This window comes from Lygodium microphyllum, chromosome 10 (genome assembly GCF_053477565.2).
Source record: "Lygodium microphyllum isolate KBCC chromosome 10, Lygodium_microphyllum_v1.1.10, whole genome shotgun sequence".
Taxonomy (NCBI): domain Eukaryota; kingdom Viridiplantae; phylum Streptophyta; class Polypodiopsida; order Schizaeales; family Lygodiaceae; genus Lygodium; species Lygodium microphyllum.
Window position 1 is genome coordinate 94,723,358 of NC_141144.1, and position 20,854 is coordinate 94,744,211.

General features: G+C 43.7%; 1 protein-coding gene across 1 annotated transcript in view; it reads left to right on the forward strand.

Annotated features, from left to right (window-relative positions):
* Window positions 1-726: 726 nt before the first annotated feature.
* Window positions 727-20,854, forward strand: part of PES1 (Esterase/lipase/thioesterase family protein) — a 31,310-nt gene continuing 11,182 nt past the window's right edge. Inside the window, exons 1-4 of the mRNA XM_087686584.1 lie at window positions 727-1,418; window positions 1,501-1,552; window positions 4,305-4,360; window positions 15,303-15,461. Of these exons, the coding sequence (XP_087542710.1) occupies window positions 887-1,418; window positions 1,501-1,552; window positions 4,305-4,360; window positions 15,303-15,461 (799 nt within the window). The 5' untranslated portion in view covers window positions 727-886. The remainder of the gene's footprint in view (window positions 1,419-1,500; window positions 1,553-4,304; window positions 4,361-15,302; window positions 15,462-20,854) is intronic.

The window sequence follows — 20,854 nt, forward strand, 5'->3', positions numbered from 1 at the left end:
AAATATATTCTTATTGAACAGAGCAATTAACTTTCTAGTCTCCGATCGAGCAAGAATTTCAAGATCTAAGTCTTGATATTGGTGCAAAATTATACTTAAACCGATGTAATGTCAAAAGGTGTTTGAAGAATGTGAGCCTACTCTAAGATGAACTGGAGCTGTTTTTGATGGAGCGTTGTGTGGATAACTACTTATGCAAAACTTGAACTAAACCATAGTAATTTCAAAAGGTGTTAGGAAAATGCGAGTGGACCCCATAGGATGACGTGGAAACGGTTTTCTCTGGAACATTAACCTATATGGTTGGGATTGACGATTACTGATATAATGATAGTTATAGTAATAATGTAATGATGATAATGCTCATACAAGAAAATGATGGAATGATGAATGGAGCAAGGGGACACGTGTCACGATAAGAGGCGTGGACTTGCGTGTGGACAAAAGGGAGGCGCGGGCCCCGCTTAGAAAAAGACAACAGAAAGTTTTCATAATGCGGTGGGTGCTAAAAGGTCTCATGAGTCGGAAACTGATGGGTGGGAAAAAGAAAAGAAAAACAAAAAAAAGAAAAGAAAAACAAAAAAAAAGAAAAGAAAAACAACAAATAGAGTTTGACGCCAAATGAATGTGAAACACTGCAGTCTTGTAGCTGTCAGAATGATTGGAGAGGATCTGAGTCTTCTTACACTCCCCCTCTCCCTTGAAAAAAAACACTCAGATAATATAATGTAACATAACATAATTATATCCTTGCAAACTTACATACGACTGTTTCCCTGTCTCTGTCTCTCCCTCTCCCTCTCTGCGCCTCTCTCTCAATCACAGAAACACAGTACCTCTGCAGTCCGTCTACCAACCCAATTGCTCTCCATCCTGCATCCCAGCCATGGTGGAGGTGCTCCTCCAAGGAGCCGCCCATACCTCCCTCCTCTCGCCACACACCCTCCCCTTCGCCCACGGATCGCCCCCCCTTGGCAGACGACTCCAAGCCTTCTTCCATAAGGAGATACCAGGTGCAGCAGCTTCAACAAGCTCCCCTTCCAGCAATGGAGGTCGCAAGAGGAGAGAGCCAGTGTTGCAGTTGACTGCAGCGTTCGCGGCTGCAGAGGGCCAAGACTTAGCGAAGCAGCCTGAAGGGCCTAGGCTTTCTGATGGGAAGGATGATAATGGAGCAGTTGGTGCTGAAACTCGGTCAGGGAATGGTGCCATGCACGGGGCGGAGGCACTGGACGGTTGGGAGCACAGCTCGCAGGCACCTTATCGACTGGTGGAGCTTCGCGCTGAGCTGCGCGGTGTCCAAGACTACATGGCTCGTGCTCCCGACTTTGCCAGACCGGACAGTGGCCCTCCGCGCTGGTTCTGTCCCGTAGAATGTGGCTGCCCTCCTGATGATGCACCATTGCTTTTGTTCCTCCCAGGTGTGTGTGTCAGAGAGAGGAGAGCTGAATTAATTGTGTGAGAGTGCCACCTTTTTCTAATACTTCCATCACATTGATGCAGGCATGGATGGCACTGGTCTTGGACTAATCAGACATCATGAAAGCTTGGGGCGGTAATTTTCTTTCACCTGCATCATGCGTGGTTTTGGAAGGTCAAACATTAGCAACAATGTTGTACATCACGTCTTCTCAGCTTGCCTTTGGTTGTTTCTTCGTTATTTTATTATGAAAGAAAAACTAAGAAATGTCGGAGGGAGGACAATTGTAACGGACTAGCTCAAATGATTTGTGTAGCAACAAAAAGGAATCATTTTTGTCTGATGTATAAACTTACCTAACGAGTTAGCTATGTCTGCTCTTGGGCATTACAACAAAGACGTGTATGTGTGCTTTGATAGACAGCCCGGGCACATGGATGACAGCAGCACGGCAGAGTAAGGATCTCCACCAATCTTTGCCAATCATCATTTCAGGCACATGGATCTGACAGGTAGCAGGGATGCTTCTCCAGCCACACATTTATTGGTCCGTTAGGAGATGACATCAGCACCAAAGCTCTCTGTACTATAACCACTGTCACCATTTGGCTAAAACGGAGCTTTTTCCAGCATAGGTGAAAACAGTAGCCCAAGTTAGAACCAGGCATGCAGATTACAGGGCCCACCACTCCTTGCACCAAATTAAGAGCTGCTACCTGCTGCCTACTGTCCATAATCCTCCCAAGAGAGGAAGGGAGAGATGTCTGGTGAAAGCTGGCGGTACTTTCAAGCTTGGTGTTTATAATACAGAACTGTTATCCAAGAAGTAGATGCAATAATGTGTACAGCAAATCACCTTGTCTTTACCTTTCTTACACAGTGGGAACCACCTCATTAGGTGGGCCACCATGGGTTCCTCATGTTTGCAACACTCTTGCTAATATGTTAGCTCGAGTAGTTGCTTCTTTTTATTGCTCAAAGCTGTAACTACAGCTTCAAAATCATTTGCCTAGTGGTCTATCTTCTTCTGGAGTGGCTAAGTTGAAAACTGAACTTTGGAGAGTGGGATTGCAATCTGATTAGGAAAGCTGAGAGAAAGTCACCTGAAAGCAAGCTGCAGGCACATGTTCACACTCAGAACTGTGTTTGGAGCAGGTGCAACTGTGCAGTATGCTGCCCATGGTTGAGGAACCAGCATGTCCTATGGCAATGGAAGCAGACAATGTCACTAAAATCAAATGTTCCAGATTTATAGCAAGCTATGAGTTTTAATACCAGCAAATACAGGCTCTTGAAACTGAGGTGGGCATACCAGACATAAGCAGGATCCGGTATGGAAAAATGCAACAGAACTGATCATGAAGGTTGGTTGAATCTCCATAATGTATAGACAAGCCAGAAACTGAGCACAAGCCCATAGAAGAGGATGTCATGTAATTGGGCCAATACTAGATGCATGCAAAATCTGTGGAACATTTCCTGAAAACTATTAATGAAGGAAACACAACTGGTGATCGGATTGCCATCTGCTAATTGGATGAAGGCAGCAAAAGATTGGACTTGGTATCTTCAGAACTGCATTTGGACCTGTTGTGAATCAATAATGTGATTCATTGGCCTTTGAAAACAGGATTATAAAGAAATTGAAATTCATGAGGAGCTACTTGTCATGCTTCACCATCTAGAGGAATTATCTCTCAATAGAACTATGATGACACACTCTGCTTGGGACTTATTCCTCGCCCCCGCGCCAACCCCCCGACCGGCCCCCCAAAACCAAAAAAAAAAACTTCTTTTTCAGGTGCAGCTCCGTAGTTCCTCTTTCTTTTTGCCTGCAGTGTATTGAACTGGCCTGGTCCTACCCAATTGCAGTCTCCAAGGCATCTTCCTTAAGACCTAACAAGCAGACTTCGGCAAATCTCACAGACAGATATTATAGATTGTTGAGGGGTGAAAGAAGTGATAATCCTGTGTGGCTCCTTCTGATGATCAAATTGTACATTCGGACTCTTGTATCCAGGCAACTTTTGGAGTTCCAGCCTCAGTTGTACCTGGGTGTAGTTGCAGTAGTCTACTCTCACAGATCAAGTGGAGTTCCAGTTTCCAGTTTCAGTCTCAACAGCCCTAATTCAGTTCTAGCATCAGTAGCAGAGATGCTTCCACAACCGAATAGCTATTTAAGAAACCCTTGTAGCAGTTCGGTGACTCTGTGGCAGCTCAATCCAATATTTTCCACTAGTTCTACTAGCATTCTGCAAGTTTGAGACCCTGAGAGGCGGGCAGTGGGTTACAATTCATTTGCCAATAGGAACCAAGAGACAAGCAGGTGAATGTGGGGCTTGCTGCATTTCGTTTTTTTTGGAACATGAGTTCTTCAAAGAGTGTTCCTGATGCTTGTAGAGGGTTTGGTGCCAATTCATTGCCCTTACAAACACTTAATAATGTCCTCTTTTAGGAATTTCATTAGTATAAGGTCTCTCAATGCTAGAAGTGGGCTGGTAGGACTATATTAAACACTTCATTTTGAGGACAGAGGCTCTTATGCATAAGAGTAGCGTGGTTCTGCTGAAATAGAGTTCAAGACAAATTTGTCATGATAAGTAGTTGGTTTAACCTCAACTCATACTAATCTAGGTGGACTTTTGTGTGACGGTGATTTAGAAAGGACTAGTATGCAGCTAGACAAAAGTTATGGTAAAACAGATGCCTCAATTTTGATTGTCCATTGCTCTTATGGTCAAGGAGATGATGATTATGAGAAGTAGAGAAATTTCAGTGAAGTAGAAAATATGGTGAGAGATCTTGGTCTTTTTGTATTGTGCCAGACTTGCTTTGCAACTTGGATCTTCTAGAAGCATATTTCCTTCTCTAATTTTGGCAACTACAGGTTGTTTGAAGTTCGATGTTTACATATTCCATTCCTTGATCGTACACCTGTTGAAGGTCATTCTGCTACTTCCTTTTTTCTTTAATGTTGAACTTTCAAATTTAGTTATCATAAATGTCATGGTATTTGATCTTGTTTGATGTATATATGAAATTTGATGATTTCAATATTGCTGGTAGAGATCAGATCTGCTATTCGATCAGTGACTATGGACATGTCAAAAAAAAAAAGTTTCTTAAGATTTTCAAATGTCAAGAGTAGAATGACGTCTAGGTCAGCCTATGATTCTAATCATCATGCAAAATTGCATTCAAGATTGACAGGTAGGTGCAGTGATGTGGAAGTGTATGCATGGACCGATTGTGAATGCTCAACACAGTGAGAAGAGAGAGTGAAAGAGATAAAGAGAATGCTGAGAAGATGAATTGAACAGTGAATCAATTGGGGCAGAAAGAGTACAAAAGGCTGTGCGTGTGTATGATCACCCAGAACCTCACACTCTCGGTACAAAACTGAGCTACAACATGACCAGTAGGCAGCCTATAAATAGGTGGAAAATGAGGAGAGAGAGTGTAGCAGTCAGCCAACTGAATTGGTCAGACTGGTCAGCCAGCTGCATTGGTCAGCACCAGGTTGGACTTTCCATATGGCAGGCCAATTGCACGGTCTGACTGGGCAGACCCTGCTTACTACCTGCAAATCTGTCCGCCTGCCCTGCGCTGCCTGCCTGTGCTGCTCTGGCTAACTGAAACTGTCTGCCTGCCAGTCCCTGCCCATGCTAGCCTGCCTGCCTGGATTTGGAACGGTGTTGTAGAATGGCATGGGAAAGAGCTTTGGTGAAGAGATATGCCAAGTTGTCTTTCATCTTGCAATACTCCTCCTTAACTGTACCATCCAAGATCTCTTGGATGAAATGGTATTGGATCTTGATGTGCTCTGTCCATGTGTGGAACAACGGGTGCCGTGCAAGAGTTATGCAACTCTTATTGTCACATAGGAGAGTGATAGCTTGAGTTTGAGGATATTCAAGCTCTTCCAACATCCTCCAAAGCCATGTTTACATGTGGCAGATGAGGCTGTGCAGTACTCAGCCTTAATAGAAGATACGGCAACTATTGATCGTTTCTTGCTTCTCTATGAGATAGTACCTGCACTAAGTAGAAAGCAGAAACCTGTTGTTGATCACATTGAAGATCAAAATCTCCTTCCCAATGAAACCCTGTCCAGCCCCGCAATACTAGACTCATGTGTCTCCTGAACTTGTGGGATAGAAGATGCCAAGGTTGGGAGTTGAAACCTGCAAAAATGAGATTGGACTGAGTGGGAGAGCAGGCTGCTCTTTTTACCGAAAGTTTGGGGCCTCCCAAATTAGGGTTTACATGTGGGACACTAAAACTCTCTCAAACCGTGTTTGTTTAAAAGAAATAGTTAAAATTAATTAACTAATTTGAGTTTTGGGGCTGGTTAATGAAAGCTAATGATAATTTAGCTCAATAGACTTTGCTAATAGATAGCTCTATGGATGTCTAGATTAAGTATGATGTTAAGAGAGACCTTTCACATGAATTGGTCCAAAACCTATTCTACACATGAATTGATCCAAAACCTATTAGAATTTGCCAATTCTATGGGCAATGCCCAATGTTTTAGTTAGTTACTTTGTAGTGTGAACACAACTAAGTAAATAAATTGTGTCACCACATTTAGAGTTAGTTCTATGGTTAGCTAACTTTAGTTGAGTTAGGAGTTTAGTCTATCTTAGCAAGTATGCTCTATCATTTCAGCTCACACTATCTACTCCTACTCTCTCGTTTCTCTCTCCTCCATAGCTGGTTCAGTTTTCAACTTTAGGTATCAGAGTTGAACGCGTGTGGGTTTCGCCTAGCCACCATTAGCTATGTCACTCCACCAGAGGTCTTGCAGCCACCAACTTGACTCTTGGTCCAAGAAAGAGCGAAGAAAGAGAGGAGTTATGTCTGCCGCTCTCTTGCAGATGCATTGTTAGCCAATCATTTCTTGGACAGTCAGTGCCACGTCAGCATAGTACGGTAGAGGAGGTGCCATTTCCACGTCAGCAGTGCAGTCGGACTGCACAGTCGGCCAGTTTTCTACTGTTGGCTGCATTTTAATGCAGGCGACCTGATGCTGTTATTTATTATTTCTTGGCTATTTATAGCCGGTTCTTGTGGCACACTTGATTATTCATTCGTCAGTGATTTCAGATTCTGAACTTAATGATTTGTTGACTGAGACGGACTGTGCTCGGGCTGACGGAGATCATGGTCATCAAGTCAAAGACATATCCAGATATTTCCTTTGTCCCCTTGTGTATTTCTGCACTCTTATACAGCATACTACACCGCAGATTTTCTGCGTTTACACTGTCTCCTTTTCTCTCTCTCTCTCTCTCTCTCTCTCTCTTCTCTCTGTGTTCACTCTCTCTCAGTCTTTGTTCTACGCTTCCGCATCGCTGCACTCTGACATGGTATCAGAGCGGTGAAGATGGACTGACTGAGGGTTGAACCTATCTGAAGAGGAGATTTCAACGCGACACAAGGCTGCGTTGCCAGGTTTCGAGGGCGAGTGGGAGGGCTGTGCATTGGATCAAGGCTGAAGCGAGTATGGGCATGCAGGAAAGGAGTCTAATCGGTGAATTTGGTGCAGGTTATTGCTGTTCGAAGGGGAGGAAGGCAGTGTTTGAGGCCTTCCATTGCATATTTTACCTTTTTATCGCCTCTGGTGAGTGAAGAAGGTTTGGGCAGTGGAGGAATCAGTCCTAGAAGGTTGCGTTTTCACAGTCAGAGGGGGCTGTTTTTTGCGTTTGTGCAGGTATTGCAGGTTAACATGTCTACAGAGACTGATTTGGAGTTTCAGGCGATCATGGACAGGAAGGTGCCTGTCCTACTGGCTCTTCCAACGGATCAAAAGCTTAATGGTGACAATTACCGCATATGGCGGGTGATGATGTTGGCCATTTTAGAGTCTTATGATTTGGCGGAACTGGTGATGGAGGAGATAAACAGGCCCTGGTGATGGAGTCTTCCAATGCTCATGTGGAGTTGACCAAGGCCCAATCTCATTGGGACAAAGTGAATGCTAGGAATCCATCTTTTCTGTTTTTGTCTTGCACCACAGCCATGATAGCTCACATCGAGCACTTGACGGTGGCTTGTGAGATATGGCTGGAGCTCGACCAGATGTACAATCGGATGACCCTGATGAAGAGGGTTTCTTTGGAGGTGCAGATATGGACTTTGTCCGTGAATAAGTCTTCTTCGCTTCGGGAACATATCAACAAGCTTCGACAGCTTCAGATGCAGGTTCGAAATGCGAGGAAGCCTATTTCCTCCGAAGACATGGCGATCACTTTACTATCCCAGTTGCCGCCACGATTCGATACTTTTTATTCTGCTCTTATTGCTTCAGGGCGGGAGTCGACTCTTTAGTGGAAAGAGTTGGTTCCTATGGTCTTGGACCAGGAGGAACAACTGAAAGGGCAGAATGCTTCCAAATCAGAGGCATTGGTTGGTCTAGCCAGTCAGAAGAAGGGAAAGGACCAAAAGGAGGAGGACAACAAATCCAAGAAAGACAAGAAGGAATCAACTTGCCATATTTGTGGAAAGACCGGTTACTGGAAGAAGGATTGCCCCGACAAAGACAAGAAGGATACCAAGAAGAAGGACACGAAGTACTCTGTAGCGGTGGTTGCACTCTCATCAGCTGCTTTTCTACACTTAGCAGTCATTGAGAACTCTACACCGACAACTTCTGATGCTGCGATGACAGCTCCCCAGGCTCGAGAGTGGATTGTGGACAATGGTGCCTCACGGCACGACTCCTTATTCCGTTGGTGTTGCCCATTTGTGATCTTCGCGTTGGCAGATTCTCATTGGAGATAGCTCTTCTGTGTCTATTGTTGCGTGGGGTGAGATGCAGCTTATTCCAGATGGACGTGGTGGTACCCACACCTCTGAGGTATTGCATGTGCCAGGATTGGGGTATCATTTACTTTTGGTTTATAAGATTTGTGCTCTTGGCCTCTTGGTGGAGTTTGACAGTCATGTTGTTCGAGTCCTTGATCGTGGATCGAGGAAGGTTCTCTCTGTAGGGTATGAGGAGAATGGAGTCCACAAATTGAAGTCTTCTTCAGCTCTTACTTCTCTTCTTCTTACTTCTCAGACACAGGCCGAGCTATGGCATGCCCGGTTTGGCCACCTGAACTACGAGTACCTTCGGAAGGCGTCGTGAGGGTCCTTTGTCCGTGGCTTGCTGGACATAGTGGTGGGCCATCAGCCATGTGTCTCCTGCATTCGTGGGAAACTACATCGGGATACGATTCCCAAGAAAGCTTCTAGGCGGTCTATTTCACCCACGGAGCTTGTATCTACGAATCTTTGTGGCCTGATGAGGAACGAGGCTTGAAGGGGAGCTTGTATTTCATGTTGATCGTAGATGACTACAATAGGATGACTTGGGCCTATTTCTTGACTTTGAAGTTAGAGGCTTTCTCTCATTTCAAGGATTGGCTTCTTTTTTAGGATAACCGTTTTGGCCGGTGACTGAAGACCTTGCGTTCAGATAAGGGAGGTGAATTTATGTCTAATAAGTTTGCCCGTTTTTGTGCAGATAGGGGCATTCACTTGGAGTTTGCTAACACCAACACTCCCCAAGAGAGTGGCATTTTGGAGCGGAAGAACCGAAGTGTGATCGAGATGGCACGCACCATGATGGAGCACCGACATACATCTCGGTTCTTGTGGGCCGAGACAGTGGCTATCGCAGTTCACATCCTTAATCTATCTCCCACTTCAGCCGTTGACAGGATGACACCTTTTGAGGCTTACTTCGGGACTAAGCTTGATGTCTCTTATTTCAGGATCTTTGGGTGTGACACTTATGTGCACATTCCGAAGACGTAGCGTGATAAGTTCGAGGCGGCTTCCCGACGATAGGTTTTTGTTGGATATAGCTCCCAATCCCAAGGTTATCATTTGTTTGATCCCGTTAAGCGGGATGTCTACATGAGCCAAGATGTGCGGTTCGTGGAAGTACTGGCCAGAGAGAGGGGTGAGGAGTACCCCGTCCTTGGAGATCCAGGGGAGAGTTGGGCTCTTGAGACAGTTTCTTTGGAGCTAGAGCCTCTTGATAGAGATTCTTCTTCGGATTCAGAGTCTTCTCTTCCACTGGCCACCCCTAGGGAGCTTCCACTGGTGGATGTTCCTGAGTCTTCAGTAGATGGAGAGCGATGGGGAGAGGTTCATCCTCCTCGTTGGGCCCATGACACCCTCCACGATTCAGGGATCGAGGGGGTCTCTGAGGAGTGGGAACCGCAGGATGGTCCGCGGAGGTCACGGAGGAATCATGCACATTCTTCGGAGCTTGTTTGCTCCAACTATTGTTTGCTTACTGGTGTTATGCAGGATCAAGAGCCCACTTCAGTGAAGGAGGCTTTGCAGTCTGATCATTGGTGAAAGGCCATGGAAGCCGAGTTGGAGGCTATTGAGAGGAATGGCACTTGGTCTCTTGTGCCTCGTCCCTTTCACAAGAAGGTGATTGGTGTCAAGTGGGTCTTCAAGACCAAGTACCTTAGTGATGGTTCTTTGGACAAGCATAAGGCTCGCCTTGTTGCTAAAGGTTTTGCTCAGTGCCTAGGCATTGATTTCCATGATACTTTTGCCCCCACTGCTCGTATAGCGACTATTCGAGCTGTTCTTGCCTTGGCTGGCCATAGGAGATGGCTTGTTTATGAGTTGGATGTGAAGTCAGCCTTTTTGAATGGTGACTTGCAGGAGGAGATCTATGTTGAGCAGCCTCCTGGCTTTGGATCCTCGCGTGGGAAAGTTTACAGGTTGAAGAAGGCCTTGTGTGGCCTCAAGTAGGCTCCGCATGCATGGAATGAGAAGATTGACTCGTTTCTTTAGTCGAAGTTGGGATATTGGCGCTCCAAGGCCGATCCGCAGCTTTATGTGCACACTTCCGAGGTTGATCGTGTGTTGTTTGTGTTGTATGTTGATGATTTGATTTTGACAGGGGATCATGCATAGAAGGTCCGAGAGACCATGATAGCTTTACATCAGGCATTCGAGATGACGGATTTGGGGCTTCTTCATTTCTTCTTGGGTCATGAGATTTATCGGTCTCAGAGAGGGATTTTCATCTCTTAGCAGAGGTATATTTAGGAGCTCTTGGTGACTTTTGAGATGGAGACTTGTCGGCCCATTACTACTCCTATGGATTCGAATTGGAAGGCCACTTCACACTCAGACTCTCCCATGATGGATGCTTCACGCTACCATCAGTTGATTGGATCCTTGATTTGGCTTCTCAATACTCGTGTTGATCTTTGTTTTGCTGTGGGTCTTTTGGCAGGGTTCATGACAGAACCCAAATAGGTGCATTGGCAGGCTGCCATGAGGATTCTTTGGTATTTGAGGGGGACCTCTGACTTAGGGATTTCTTATCCCGTAGGTACAGATGCTTCCGATCTGGTTCTTGCAGGTTGGAGTGACTCGGATTGGGCTGGCGATGTGGACCATCGATGGTCTACTATAGGCTACTGTTTTATCTTGGGTACAGGCGTTATCTCTTGGAGTAGCAAGAAGCAGCCCAGGGTAGCCCTTTCTTCTACTGAGGCGGAGTATCAGGCTGCGTCTTCCACCACATGTGAGGTAGTATGGCTTCGGAGATTGTTGGAGGAGCTTGGCTGCCCCCAGACTTGTCCTACTCTTCTGCGGTGCGACAATGAGAGTTGCATTGCCTTGGTACGGAATCCAATATTCCATGCCCAAGCACATTGAGATCCAATATCATTTCATTCGGGAGAAACTTCTGGATGGGACCATTGATGTGGAGTATTGCAAGACAGAGGATAATCTTGTAGATTTGTTTACGAAGGTGCTTCCCCAAGCTCTTCTTCGGCAACATTCCAGATCCCTCAGTCTTTTCACTCGTCTAGGATCTGAGAGGGGGTGTTAGCCAGTCATTTCCTGGACAGTCAGTGCCACGTCAGCACAGTATGGCAGAGGAGGTGCCACGTCATTAGTGCCATGTTAGCAGTGCAGTCGGACTGCACAGTCAGCCAGTTTTCTACTGTCGGCTGCAGCTGACCTGATGCTGTTATTTATTATTTCTTGGCTATTTATAGCCGGTTCTTGTGGCACACTTGATTATTCATTCTTCAGTGATTTCAGATTCTGATCTTGAAGATCTGTTGGCTGAGACAGACTGTGCTTGGGCTGACGGAGATCGAGGTCATCAAGTTGGAGACATACGTAGATATTTCCTCTGCCCCCTTGTGTATTTCTGCACTCTTATATAGCATACTACACTGCAGATTTTCTGCGTTTACATTGTCTCCTTTTCTCTCTCTCTCTCTCTCTCTCTTCTCTCTGTGTTCACTCTCTCACAGTCTTTGTCCTACGCTTCCGCATCGCTGCACTCTGACGTGCATATCGAGGCATATGGGGTTGTGCAGTAGTGTAAGCATTGAATTGTTGTAAATTGTAGACAAGGTGCTGTTGCTGATGTGGGCTGCTGCTCCACGATGAAAACCTGCTTTTCTGCAAGAAATCTCTAGACTGTGTCCTCACTTACTTTGATACCATGTGAGTGCGCAATGGAAGAGAAACACGAACACAGAGAGAAGCACACAGAGAGAGAGAGAGAGAGGGAGAGAGAGAGAAAGCAGAAGATGAAGGAAGAATATTGGACTAACTGAAGAAGAATGCTGACATAATGATGATGGATTGATCAGTCCCTACATGTAGCCCAAAGTATCAGTGAGGGAACCAGATTAGGCTGATGATGATGGCAGCACCAAGAACAGAGAGTTGGAGTGTGCACTTGCAAGAGAAGATTGAAGACTGAAGAGTATGTGCATTTGCCAAGTAGAGGCCTGGCTATAAATAGCTATAAATGCCCAAATCTGGCCAACCAGCACCAGCAGGTGCTGAAAAAGCTGGCCAACCAGCATTTAATGCTGGTCACTAAAGAAAAATGCAAGAAAAATAGTAGGGGTGCCCTGGAAAAATCCCAAATGATAGTGACAATGTCTAATAAGTGTAGATAGATTGTGGAAGGCAATAACTGGCCTAGGAATGCACATATGAAGGCGAAAAATAAAGAAAATGCACAGTAACTACCTACACTTCTTGCATGCATTCCTAGGCAGGAGACAACCAACAATCAATAACTAGGAGATGAAGAGATATGTGATGTTGCAATTTACAGCCGTGTTGCGGGTTGTCTTGTTTACCTTTGCAACACACATCAAGACATACAATATGTAGTATCTCAGGTGAGTAGGTTTATGCACAGCCCATGGATAGTTCATTTGCAAGCTGTCAAGCAGATCTTCAGATATTTGCAAGATACTCAGTCATATGCTTTATTATTTTCCACAGGAGAGACTTGCACTTACAGGCTTACAACTATTCAAATTGGCCTGGTAATTTAGACACTAGGGAGTCTACTAGGAGACTTTCTTTTTGGGCCGTTCATACATTTCATGGCTAAGTAAGAAACAACCTATAGTGGCTACCTCATCTTGTGAGGTTTTAGTACAGGGCAGCCTTCACCATAAGAGTGGAATCCATATGGCTGTGTAGATTGTTGGCTGATCTATAGATTTCTTTGGAGGGTCCTACACCCATTCTTTTTGACAATCAAGAGTGCTATTGTAGTGGCACGGAGTCTTGTGTTTCATGCTCACATGAAACATGTTGAGGTACATTACCATCATGTCAGAGAGAGATGCTATGCAAGAGAGATCTGCTTGATGTACATCCCTACATAGGAGAGTGTTGCCGATATTTTCACCATAGCTCTTCCTCGTGAGAAGTTTGAGGTTTTTCAAAAGTCCTCAAACTTATTACCCTTTGGTGATTGATCTTCTTGTACTTCCATCACATTGGCATTGCAGGGGGGTTGTTAGAATTTGTTAATTCTTTACTTATAATTTTTTTTCCTTGTGTGCCAATATTTGTTATGCAATAAGACTTCCATCAAGCTCTTTGGCCTTTGATTGAAACTTGTCAAATGCATCCTTTGGCACCTCACTTGTAACATGGTGAATCTTCCACATAGGAACGTTTTCTTTGATTGGGCATATTGCAACTACCTATAGTCTTTCACCCTATGAGCATGTTGCTCTGATGCCTCAAGCAAAACTAGATCCAAATTGTTTCTAAAAGAGAGCTTTCCTTACAACATGCCAAATTAGACAAAAGACATTGTACTATTCTTAGCAGTACATGTCGTACGTCTTTGGGTTGTGAGCCCTGTCATCGAGTTAGTGGGGGAGATCATAGAGCTTCGACATTCATTGTCTGTTTGTGGGTGGTTTGGTCATTTTGTCCATTGTGGCTGGACACTTTTAGTTTGCCTCAACATTTTAGGTTGCAATTAGGGTTTTCTACCCATAAAATTTTTATTGCCCTTTGGCCGAAACACCACATTGTGTGTCCGTCCCCCTCTCTCAGCAGTACCCTGGCTTGGGCATCTAGCACTTGGTTGGATTTGCTATTGTGTATCTTGTCCATTGCTTCTACCATCTATAGAGATTCTTCAGGTGGTTTTCTGTAGTGAAAAGAGAGTGCTTCTACTCAAAAAAGAAGTGATGCAATTGTATATTTTTCATATGAAGAGAGCTCCAAGAGGGTGGTCATGGGAAGATTTTTAAAACAAGGATTCCTTAGACATTTCCTTTTTTGGTTACATGACCAAATGATAGAGGATGATTCAGATGGGTACAATTTAGGCATCCTTTGTGGGGCATCAACTTATATAGAGCATCATGTAGCTGTTGAGCATGGAATTTTGGAGGAGATTACGAGATAGGTTTAGAGGGTAGAAATCTTTATTTTTGTGCTTGTTGTCCTAGAAGATCTAGTGCTGGGTTTTTGGCTTGGCTCTGGTAGGATAGTCCTTTGCTGTAGATATGGCACCGTAGAGGAGACTTGGATATCCCCTTTGGCTAGGAGGGCTTTCAAGATAGTATTTAAAGGCCTTCAAGGGCAGACGAAGTGACTTGAAATATATTTGCCTGGATCACTGATAGGGGATCTGCTCGTCGCTATGAGGATATATAGCAAATCATCTCTATTTCATCTCAGACCATGAACAGATGGTGACAAAGGGTCCTTACTTTTTTGGGACTCTGTGGACTTCAGGAGATTGCCACAAATTGGAATAATTTCCAGCATCATAGCCTCATGCATTCTCTGGTCATACTTGTGTTTGTGTCATAGCCATGTGATAGAAGTAGTCGATGCTTGACTGCAGCCAAAAAGATCAGTGAAGTCTTCTTGTTGCTGGAGTAGGCTTATGGGCTCAAATTGTAAGGAGAGTTCTCTTCCCCTCAAGTCTATATGCACAGCACTATTGAAAATGTGATTGTGTTGTTAACAACATATTTTTGTAAGATGGATAAGCCACGTTGAATAGGCGCTTTATGTCATTTCCCTTGCAATGATCATGCTACAACTTAAAGGAAACAGTCTCTATGTATCCCTAGTAAAATGAATTTGTGTTTTTGAGTTTCTTTGAAGTTTGAAAAGTGAACAGTTTGGGTAAATGAAATGAAAAGATTCCAGCAGCACAGCTTCAGGCCAATATGTGATGGTTGGCTGGTTAGACTTTGAATTGTATGCACTCTCATTTAGATGACTTCAACAGCTGCATCTGGCTGTAACTCACAGCATGCTAGCATTATTGCTAATATTACTTCTTGTGCTCAAATGCTATCTTTGTTCTAGTGGTAAATTATCTCTGACATATGTAGCTGTAAATTATCTCTGACATATGCTTTTGGAGTGCTAGGCCATTCCAGAGTGGGCTCTGGAAGTATTGTGCTTGAGATTTTTGCAGAATGCTTTACTTTATCAATTTACTTCAATATGATGTTATGTCCTATCTGAAAGTCATGCTCTAAAAGATTTTTTGTTTCAGACTTCTTGATAAACTAGGAGGTATGGTAGTATTAATATAACTGTTTCGCAGGGCTTATTGCAATTGTTGAGAGCACACTGAAGGATGAAACACAGAAACATCCATCAAGGCCTATCTATCTAGTTGGAGATTCATTAGGTGGAGCCCTTGCCTTGGCTGTTGCTGCTCGGAATCCAACCATGGATCTTGTTCTTACACTTGCAAATCCTGGTAACTCAAGACTTCTACAGTGAACTGATTGTGATGCTGTTGGGGGGTTGTTGAGATGTTGATTAATGACAGCTTATCTAGATTTCAGCAATTCAAGTTGGGGAATTTTTAGATTTGCTTCAACTGTACCTGAGACTTCTGGATGAGAAATACCTAGGAAAAATCTCAACTTAAAATCTGCTTCAGGCATGCTGGCTGTTTGAAAAGCGCTGCAAGTGATCTGATTGCTGAACTCCTGTCTAATGTGCCTTCTTTAATAGGTTCTATGTCAAACAAAGGCTATAATATGCATTTTCCTAGGCAAGACGTTTGTAAGGCTAGATGTTGTTATTTCTTTATTATTTCAGTTTCTTAGTCAGTGATTGAGACTCTTAGAACCTTATACATCATAAGGTTGTCATCAGATCTCTTTCCTTAAAAAGCCTCATAAGTCAGCAGGCACTTTCAGTGCAGTTTTTACAAACCAATGTTCCAACCAAGAATGTTGCCTATGGAAGCCAGTCTCAGCAATTGACTGAGGCTGCCATGTCGGTGTTGGCAACTAATAGCTGTGCACTTTGGTTGCCCTTTTGAGTTTTATCTCCTTTTGACATAGCCATGCTTGGCCTGTTGGAAAAAACCCACTCTTCCACATTTTACTGTGGTCAAGGCATGCATTTCTGCAACTTGTCCCTTCTGTTTCTTTGTATGAAGGCTCTTGTAAAGTGCATGCTTTTCACATAGTACTGCAGCTATGAGATAGAGGGTAGCCTTCTGTATCTCAGGCAAGTTTTTAGCATTTCTCTTGTTTTAACTGAATGTAGTTCTTCACCCGCGCGCCACAAAAAAAAACCCCTGGGTTTTTTTTCCCCCCTGCTGTTAACAGCACCATAAAATTGTTGTACCCCTTAATTGTTGAAAAAGACTAGGAGGAGAATCAGGCCAGTGATCAGGTTTCATTAGATGCTTGGGTAGAGGCCTGAGTTGTGGTCAAGCAGCTACTCAATGATATGCTGAGCAGGTTGCATATGCTTGTTATGCAGTAAGTGAATGTTGGTCCAAAGATAGTCTATAAGTATTGCACAGCTCCTTCTCAAGCTATTGGATCTGATGATATGAAACCACCTATTGAATGACTGAGAAGGATCCTCATGATGATTGTTGATGGAGACATTGTCATTTTAATGACACTTCACAATCATTGGGCCTCACTAAGGAACCCTTTGTTGAGTCTATAAATAGGTATGCAGCCCACCACTCTGTCTCAATCTCGTTTTTGTAGGTTTGAGGAGCTGTAGCTTTGTTGCCCACACCCCATTTGAGGAGGACATCGAGGTCATAGCTTCCCATTGTTGTCTGCTACCATCTGGTGCATGATTCTAGCCTTCGCTTGCATCCTGGAGTTGTCGCCTACATCCAGAAGCTGTCGCTTGGTACCCTGGAGCTATCACTTGCAATCTACACGTTGTGTTTATGCCCACACATCCATCCACCACATCACATGCATACATTTTCAAATGCTCATTCCCTCCCGCGTCCCATCCCCTGTCCCCGTTCCTTGCTTTTAGCCGTCCCTGTCTCTGTTCCCATTTCTCGTTCCATATTACTATGCTCCACATAAATCGGCGCCCATTGGACACTCACAACCTATTTCCATGTAACTCCCTCCTCCTCCACCCTATCCACCTCTGTATTCTACACTACTCATCTATCTCCCCCCCTCGGAAGTTTCCCATTCATCCTCATCCGCCAAGCATGCTTTTTCAGACAAGACTTGTTTTAATGGGTCGAAATTTTCCACTTGGTCCAATTTGATGAGGTATGTATTGGATTCCCAAGGTTTGTGGAACGGACAAGGAGCTCTCCTAAGCTCAATTGCATTGCAAGGTCATTGCCTATAAAAACAACTCTATCTTTTGAAATTCTAGAGTGTGCTACTCTATACTATTCAATTGGTCATTCTAGTGCTCAAACTCATGCAAAAGCTCTATAGTTATAAGCCCTTTATTGGCTTTCACAACCCACTCCCTAAAAGTCCTGCGAGTAATTAATCCTACATCTTCTATGAAATACTCTTCCTTTAGAGCTTTCTAAATTCATCCCATGCAGCTCAAATTGCATAAATCTCATTTATGTACGACTTCAGCTAACGGATTGCAAGTCATACAAAATACTAACTCATCATATGAGGAGGAATACCAAAGAAATCTAGCTTTTGTACATAACCTCAGCTTGACCCCCGTTGACATCCATATGAGGTTTTTCTTTTTTGGAAAAGCAGAAATGTCATAGCCATCTTTGAGTTGATATGCAATGTTTTTTCATGAATCTCACTTATTGCTCCAACACTTTGACCTTGCCTTCAAGCATTGGGCCCATCTCGTTGAGAGCTATGCTACGCGAGTTCGAACTCACATCAACTTAACCGTAACGGATAAGGATGACGCGAAGGTCAAGTTGGTTGAGTATCAATGTTTACTCATTGAGTTCCCAATTACTGCGGTCCCTAAATCCCTTGATGATGAGGTTACATTGTTTCTTAATAAGCTACCGCAGAAATATTTTCATTTTGTACAGCAATTGACCTCATATCCTCAGATGCCTACGTTCTATGAAATCGAGTGTCAACTATTGCGTTACGCTCAATTTTTTGATCAGTGTCATGGGACATCCTCCACAAAGAAGGCCTTTGTCGCATCTTCTCAAAAGGGGCAGCAAGGGAAGGGCAAGCAAACTCAACCTCTCAATCCAAATCCAAACCAAGTTAGTGAGTCACAAGTAACTTTTCCATCAAAACTTAAACTCGGGTGACAGAATGGCCCAAAGAAAAATCGAACATTGTCCAAAGGCTGATCACTTTGATGCAGAGCGTTGTTTAAAGGCTAAGGGCACCGGTCCGCCCAAGATTTATGTCTCGAGCCCATCTAGTGTAGGTACTCGCACCTACCCTTCGCAGCTGAGATAGCAGGGTATACCCATTGCTCCATGGCAGTTGGTTCTTCTGCTCTCTCTTCACTTGAGGAGTTGTTAGAAATGTCTGCCCATCCTACTGTTGTGGACTTAGTTATGCCTAGGTATGTATTGCCTCTCTTGAGGACCCACTTGATGAGTCCCCTCCTGCTCGGAGTTGCTCTTTCCTTCAAGTTCGCAGTTAGAAGCAATTGATTCCACTTTTTCTAGAGATCATTTGGCCCAGTGGATTGTGGAGCCTTCTTTCGATTTAGATCTTTGTGATATTGACCATGATTCCTTTCCACTCCCCACCTAAAGATCACTTGATCCGAAACCATCATTTCTCCTCAGATAGAGTGGTACATAATTTGACTAAGCACTATTTACAGTAATTAACAAATTCACAAAACTAAAATGCACACTTTACCATATAATCTTGGACATTGGACACCCTATTGGCCCCAAAATTGGCGTCCCTTTCGGTATTTATTTAACTTAATTGAAGAAGAAGTTGATGTACAATGGGATTCTCCCAATCTCTTTCGGTATTTCAGCTCCCATTGCTGTTCAAGATGACCAGCAAGTCTTTAATCTGATTTTCCCCTTGATTCGGGCAATCAATTGGCCTTCACTCGCTTTGATGGGGATGGAAAATGCCTCAAATTCAATTATTTATTGGTCCCTCCACTTGAATAGGCTAAAAACAGCTTCAGCCATGTTGAATCCAAGTCTTGGAGCTTCCAATTTTTGGCATGCTTCCTGAGGTTGTTACTAAACTCTAATTTCTACTGCAGATTAGGGTTTATAGAAAGAAATCTGAAATTTCTCAACCTCTGGTGATCTCAATGTTGCAATCTTTGGAGCAAGGCTGTAGAAAGGCTAGGAGATGAGAGAGAATGCTGAGAAGAGAGGAAATTCAGACTTTCTTCATGAAGAATTGAAGAAAATCTGTCATCTACTGTTACTGCCCTATCTCAACAGCTTGTAGATGCAAAGAACTGAAGAAAATCAGTCATTTATTGTTGCTACCGTGTCTCAACTGCCTGTAGATGCTGTCACCTGATGTTGATTGGTCTTCTCTTGCCCTTGGTTGCATCAGAAGATCCTCCAATGGTTGTAAATCAGACCAGCAACATCTCCTTCCAAAAGGGCGCTTAGGCAAGTGAACAATTCGCCTATGAGGATACTGTTCAAGTGGCACCATTGCATAACATTTTGCATGAGCATGCAATCTTGCATCTTTCTTTGCATTATGCGATGCATTGACATTTTGTTAATGTAAACATGCATTTGTGTACATTTATCCCTTTTAGTCGCCCTTGGAGTGGTCGACTCTTGATCCACCATAATTGTAGCATAGCACATGGTAGTCTTCTAAAGCAGTTTTTTCCCTATGGTCATGTGTTGGTTTTGCTTATCTTGCTTGCTTGTCTCTTCACATATTCTCTATATGATTGGCACACACACACACCCTTAGGTAATCACTAGGCACTTATCCTAGTAGTGTATAGAATTGTTTTGCTTGTTTTTGAAGGTAGTGGGTCTATCTATCCTTATTTTTTGTATTTTGGGACATAATGACTCAATGGGATGAACACTGATTTGAAACCCTCACTTAATGCTAAATCTTATGACAAACTAAAACAAAGCCCTTAAAACAAAAAAAGATAGTCCATTGTTGATTCCATCTGCCTTTGCAAGACTTGGTAGATACTAGGCCTCTTGGTGTTAGTCGTTGAGTGTCCTTGGTCCAATGCAATGGCCTCTCCGGGGTGATCACTTGGACTCCTTTGGTAAGATAACCATTGCCTTTGTAGTTTTGGTAGATCACTGGGTAGCCGACATGTACCCTTTGCCCAATGCCTTGACTACTTTGAGGAGGGATGCCTTAGGGTAAAAGAAAAATAAACAAAAGGGCGTATTTCTCATGTCTCAATTTTGGGGCGTGAGAGGGGAGTATTGAGCTAAAAATGCGTTAGCCCGACTTAAAAAACTCCAAAACATGCTTAATTAATGAAGAAACCTTATTATTTAAAAAGAAACAAGATCCTAAAGAGTTATTGTGTCCCATATGCAAAACCCTAATTTGGGTGTCCTAAACTTTCTATGAATAGGCTTGTAGTCCACCACTCTCTATCAATCTTGTTTTTGTAGGTTTTAGGAGTTGTATCTCTGTCGCCCACATCCGTTGGCTGAGAACATTGTAGTCCGAGTTTTTCATTGTTGTCTGCTACCATTGGGCGTTTGATTCCAGCCTTTGCTCACATTGTAAAGCTATTGCCTGCAATTTGCATCTTGCGTTTGGTACTGACATCATCAGCTAGAGTTGTCGCCATTAGTCTCACACTGTCACCATCATCCACAACCTGTGTTTGCTAAGTTTCTCTCTCCTCCAGTTGTCGCTTATACTTCTTGCACAATTGTCTGCTGCTTCTAGCTATCGTCCAGTACTTCTCTGTACA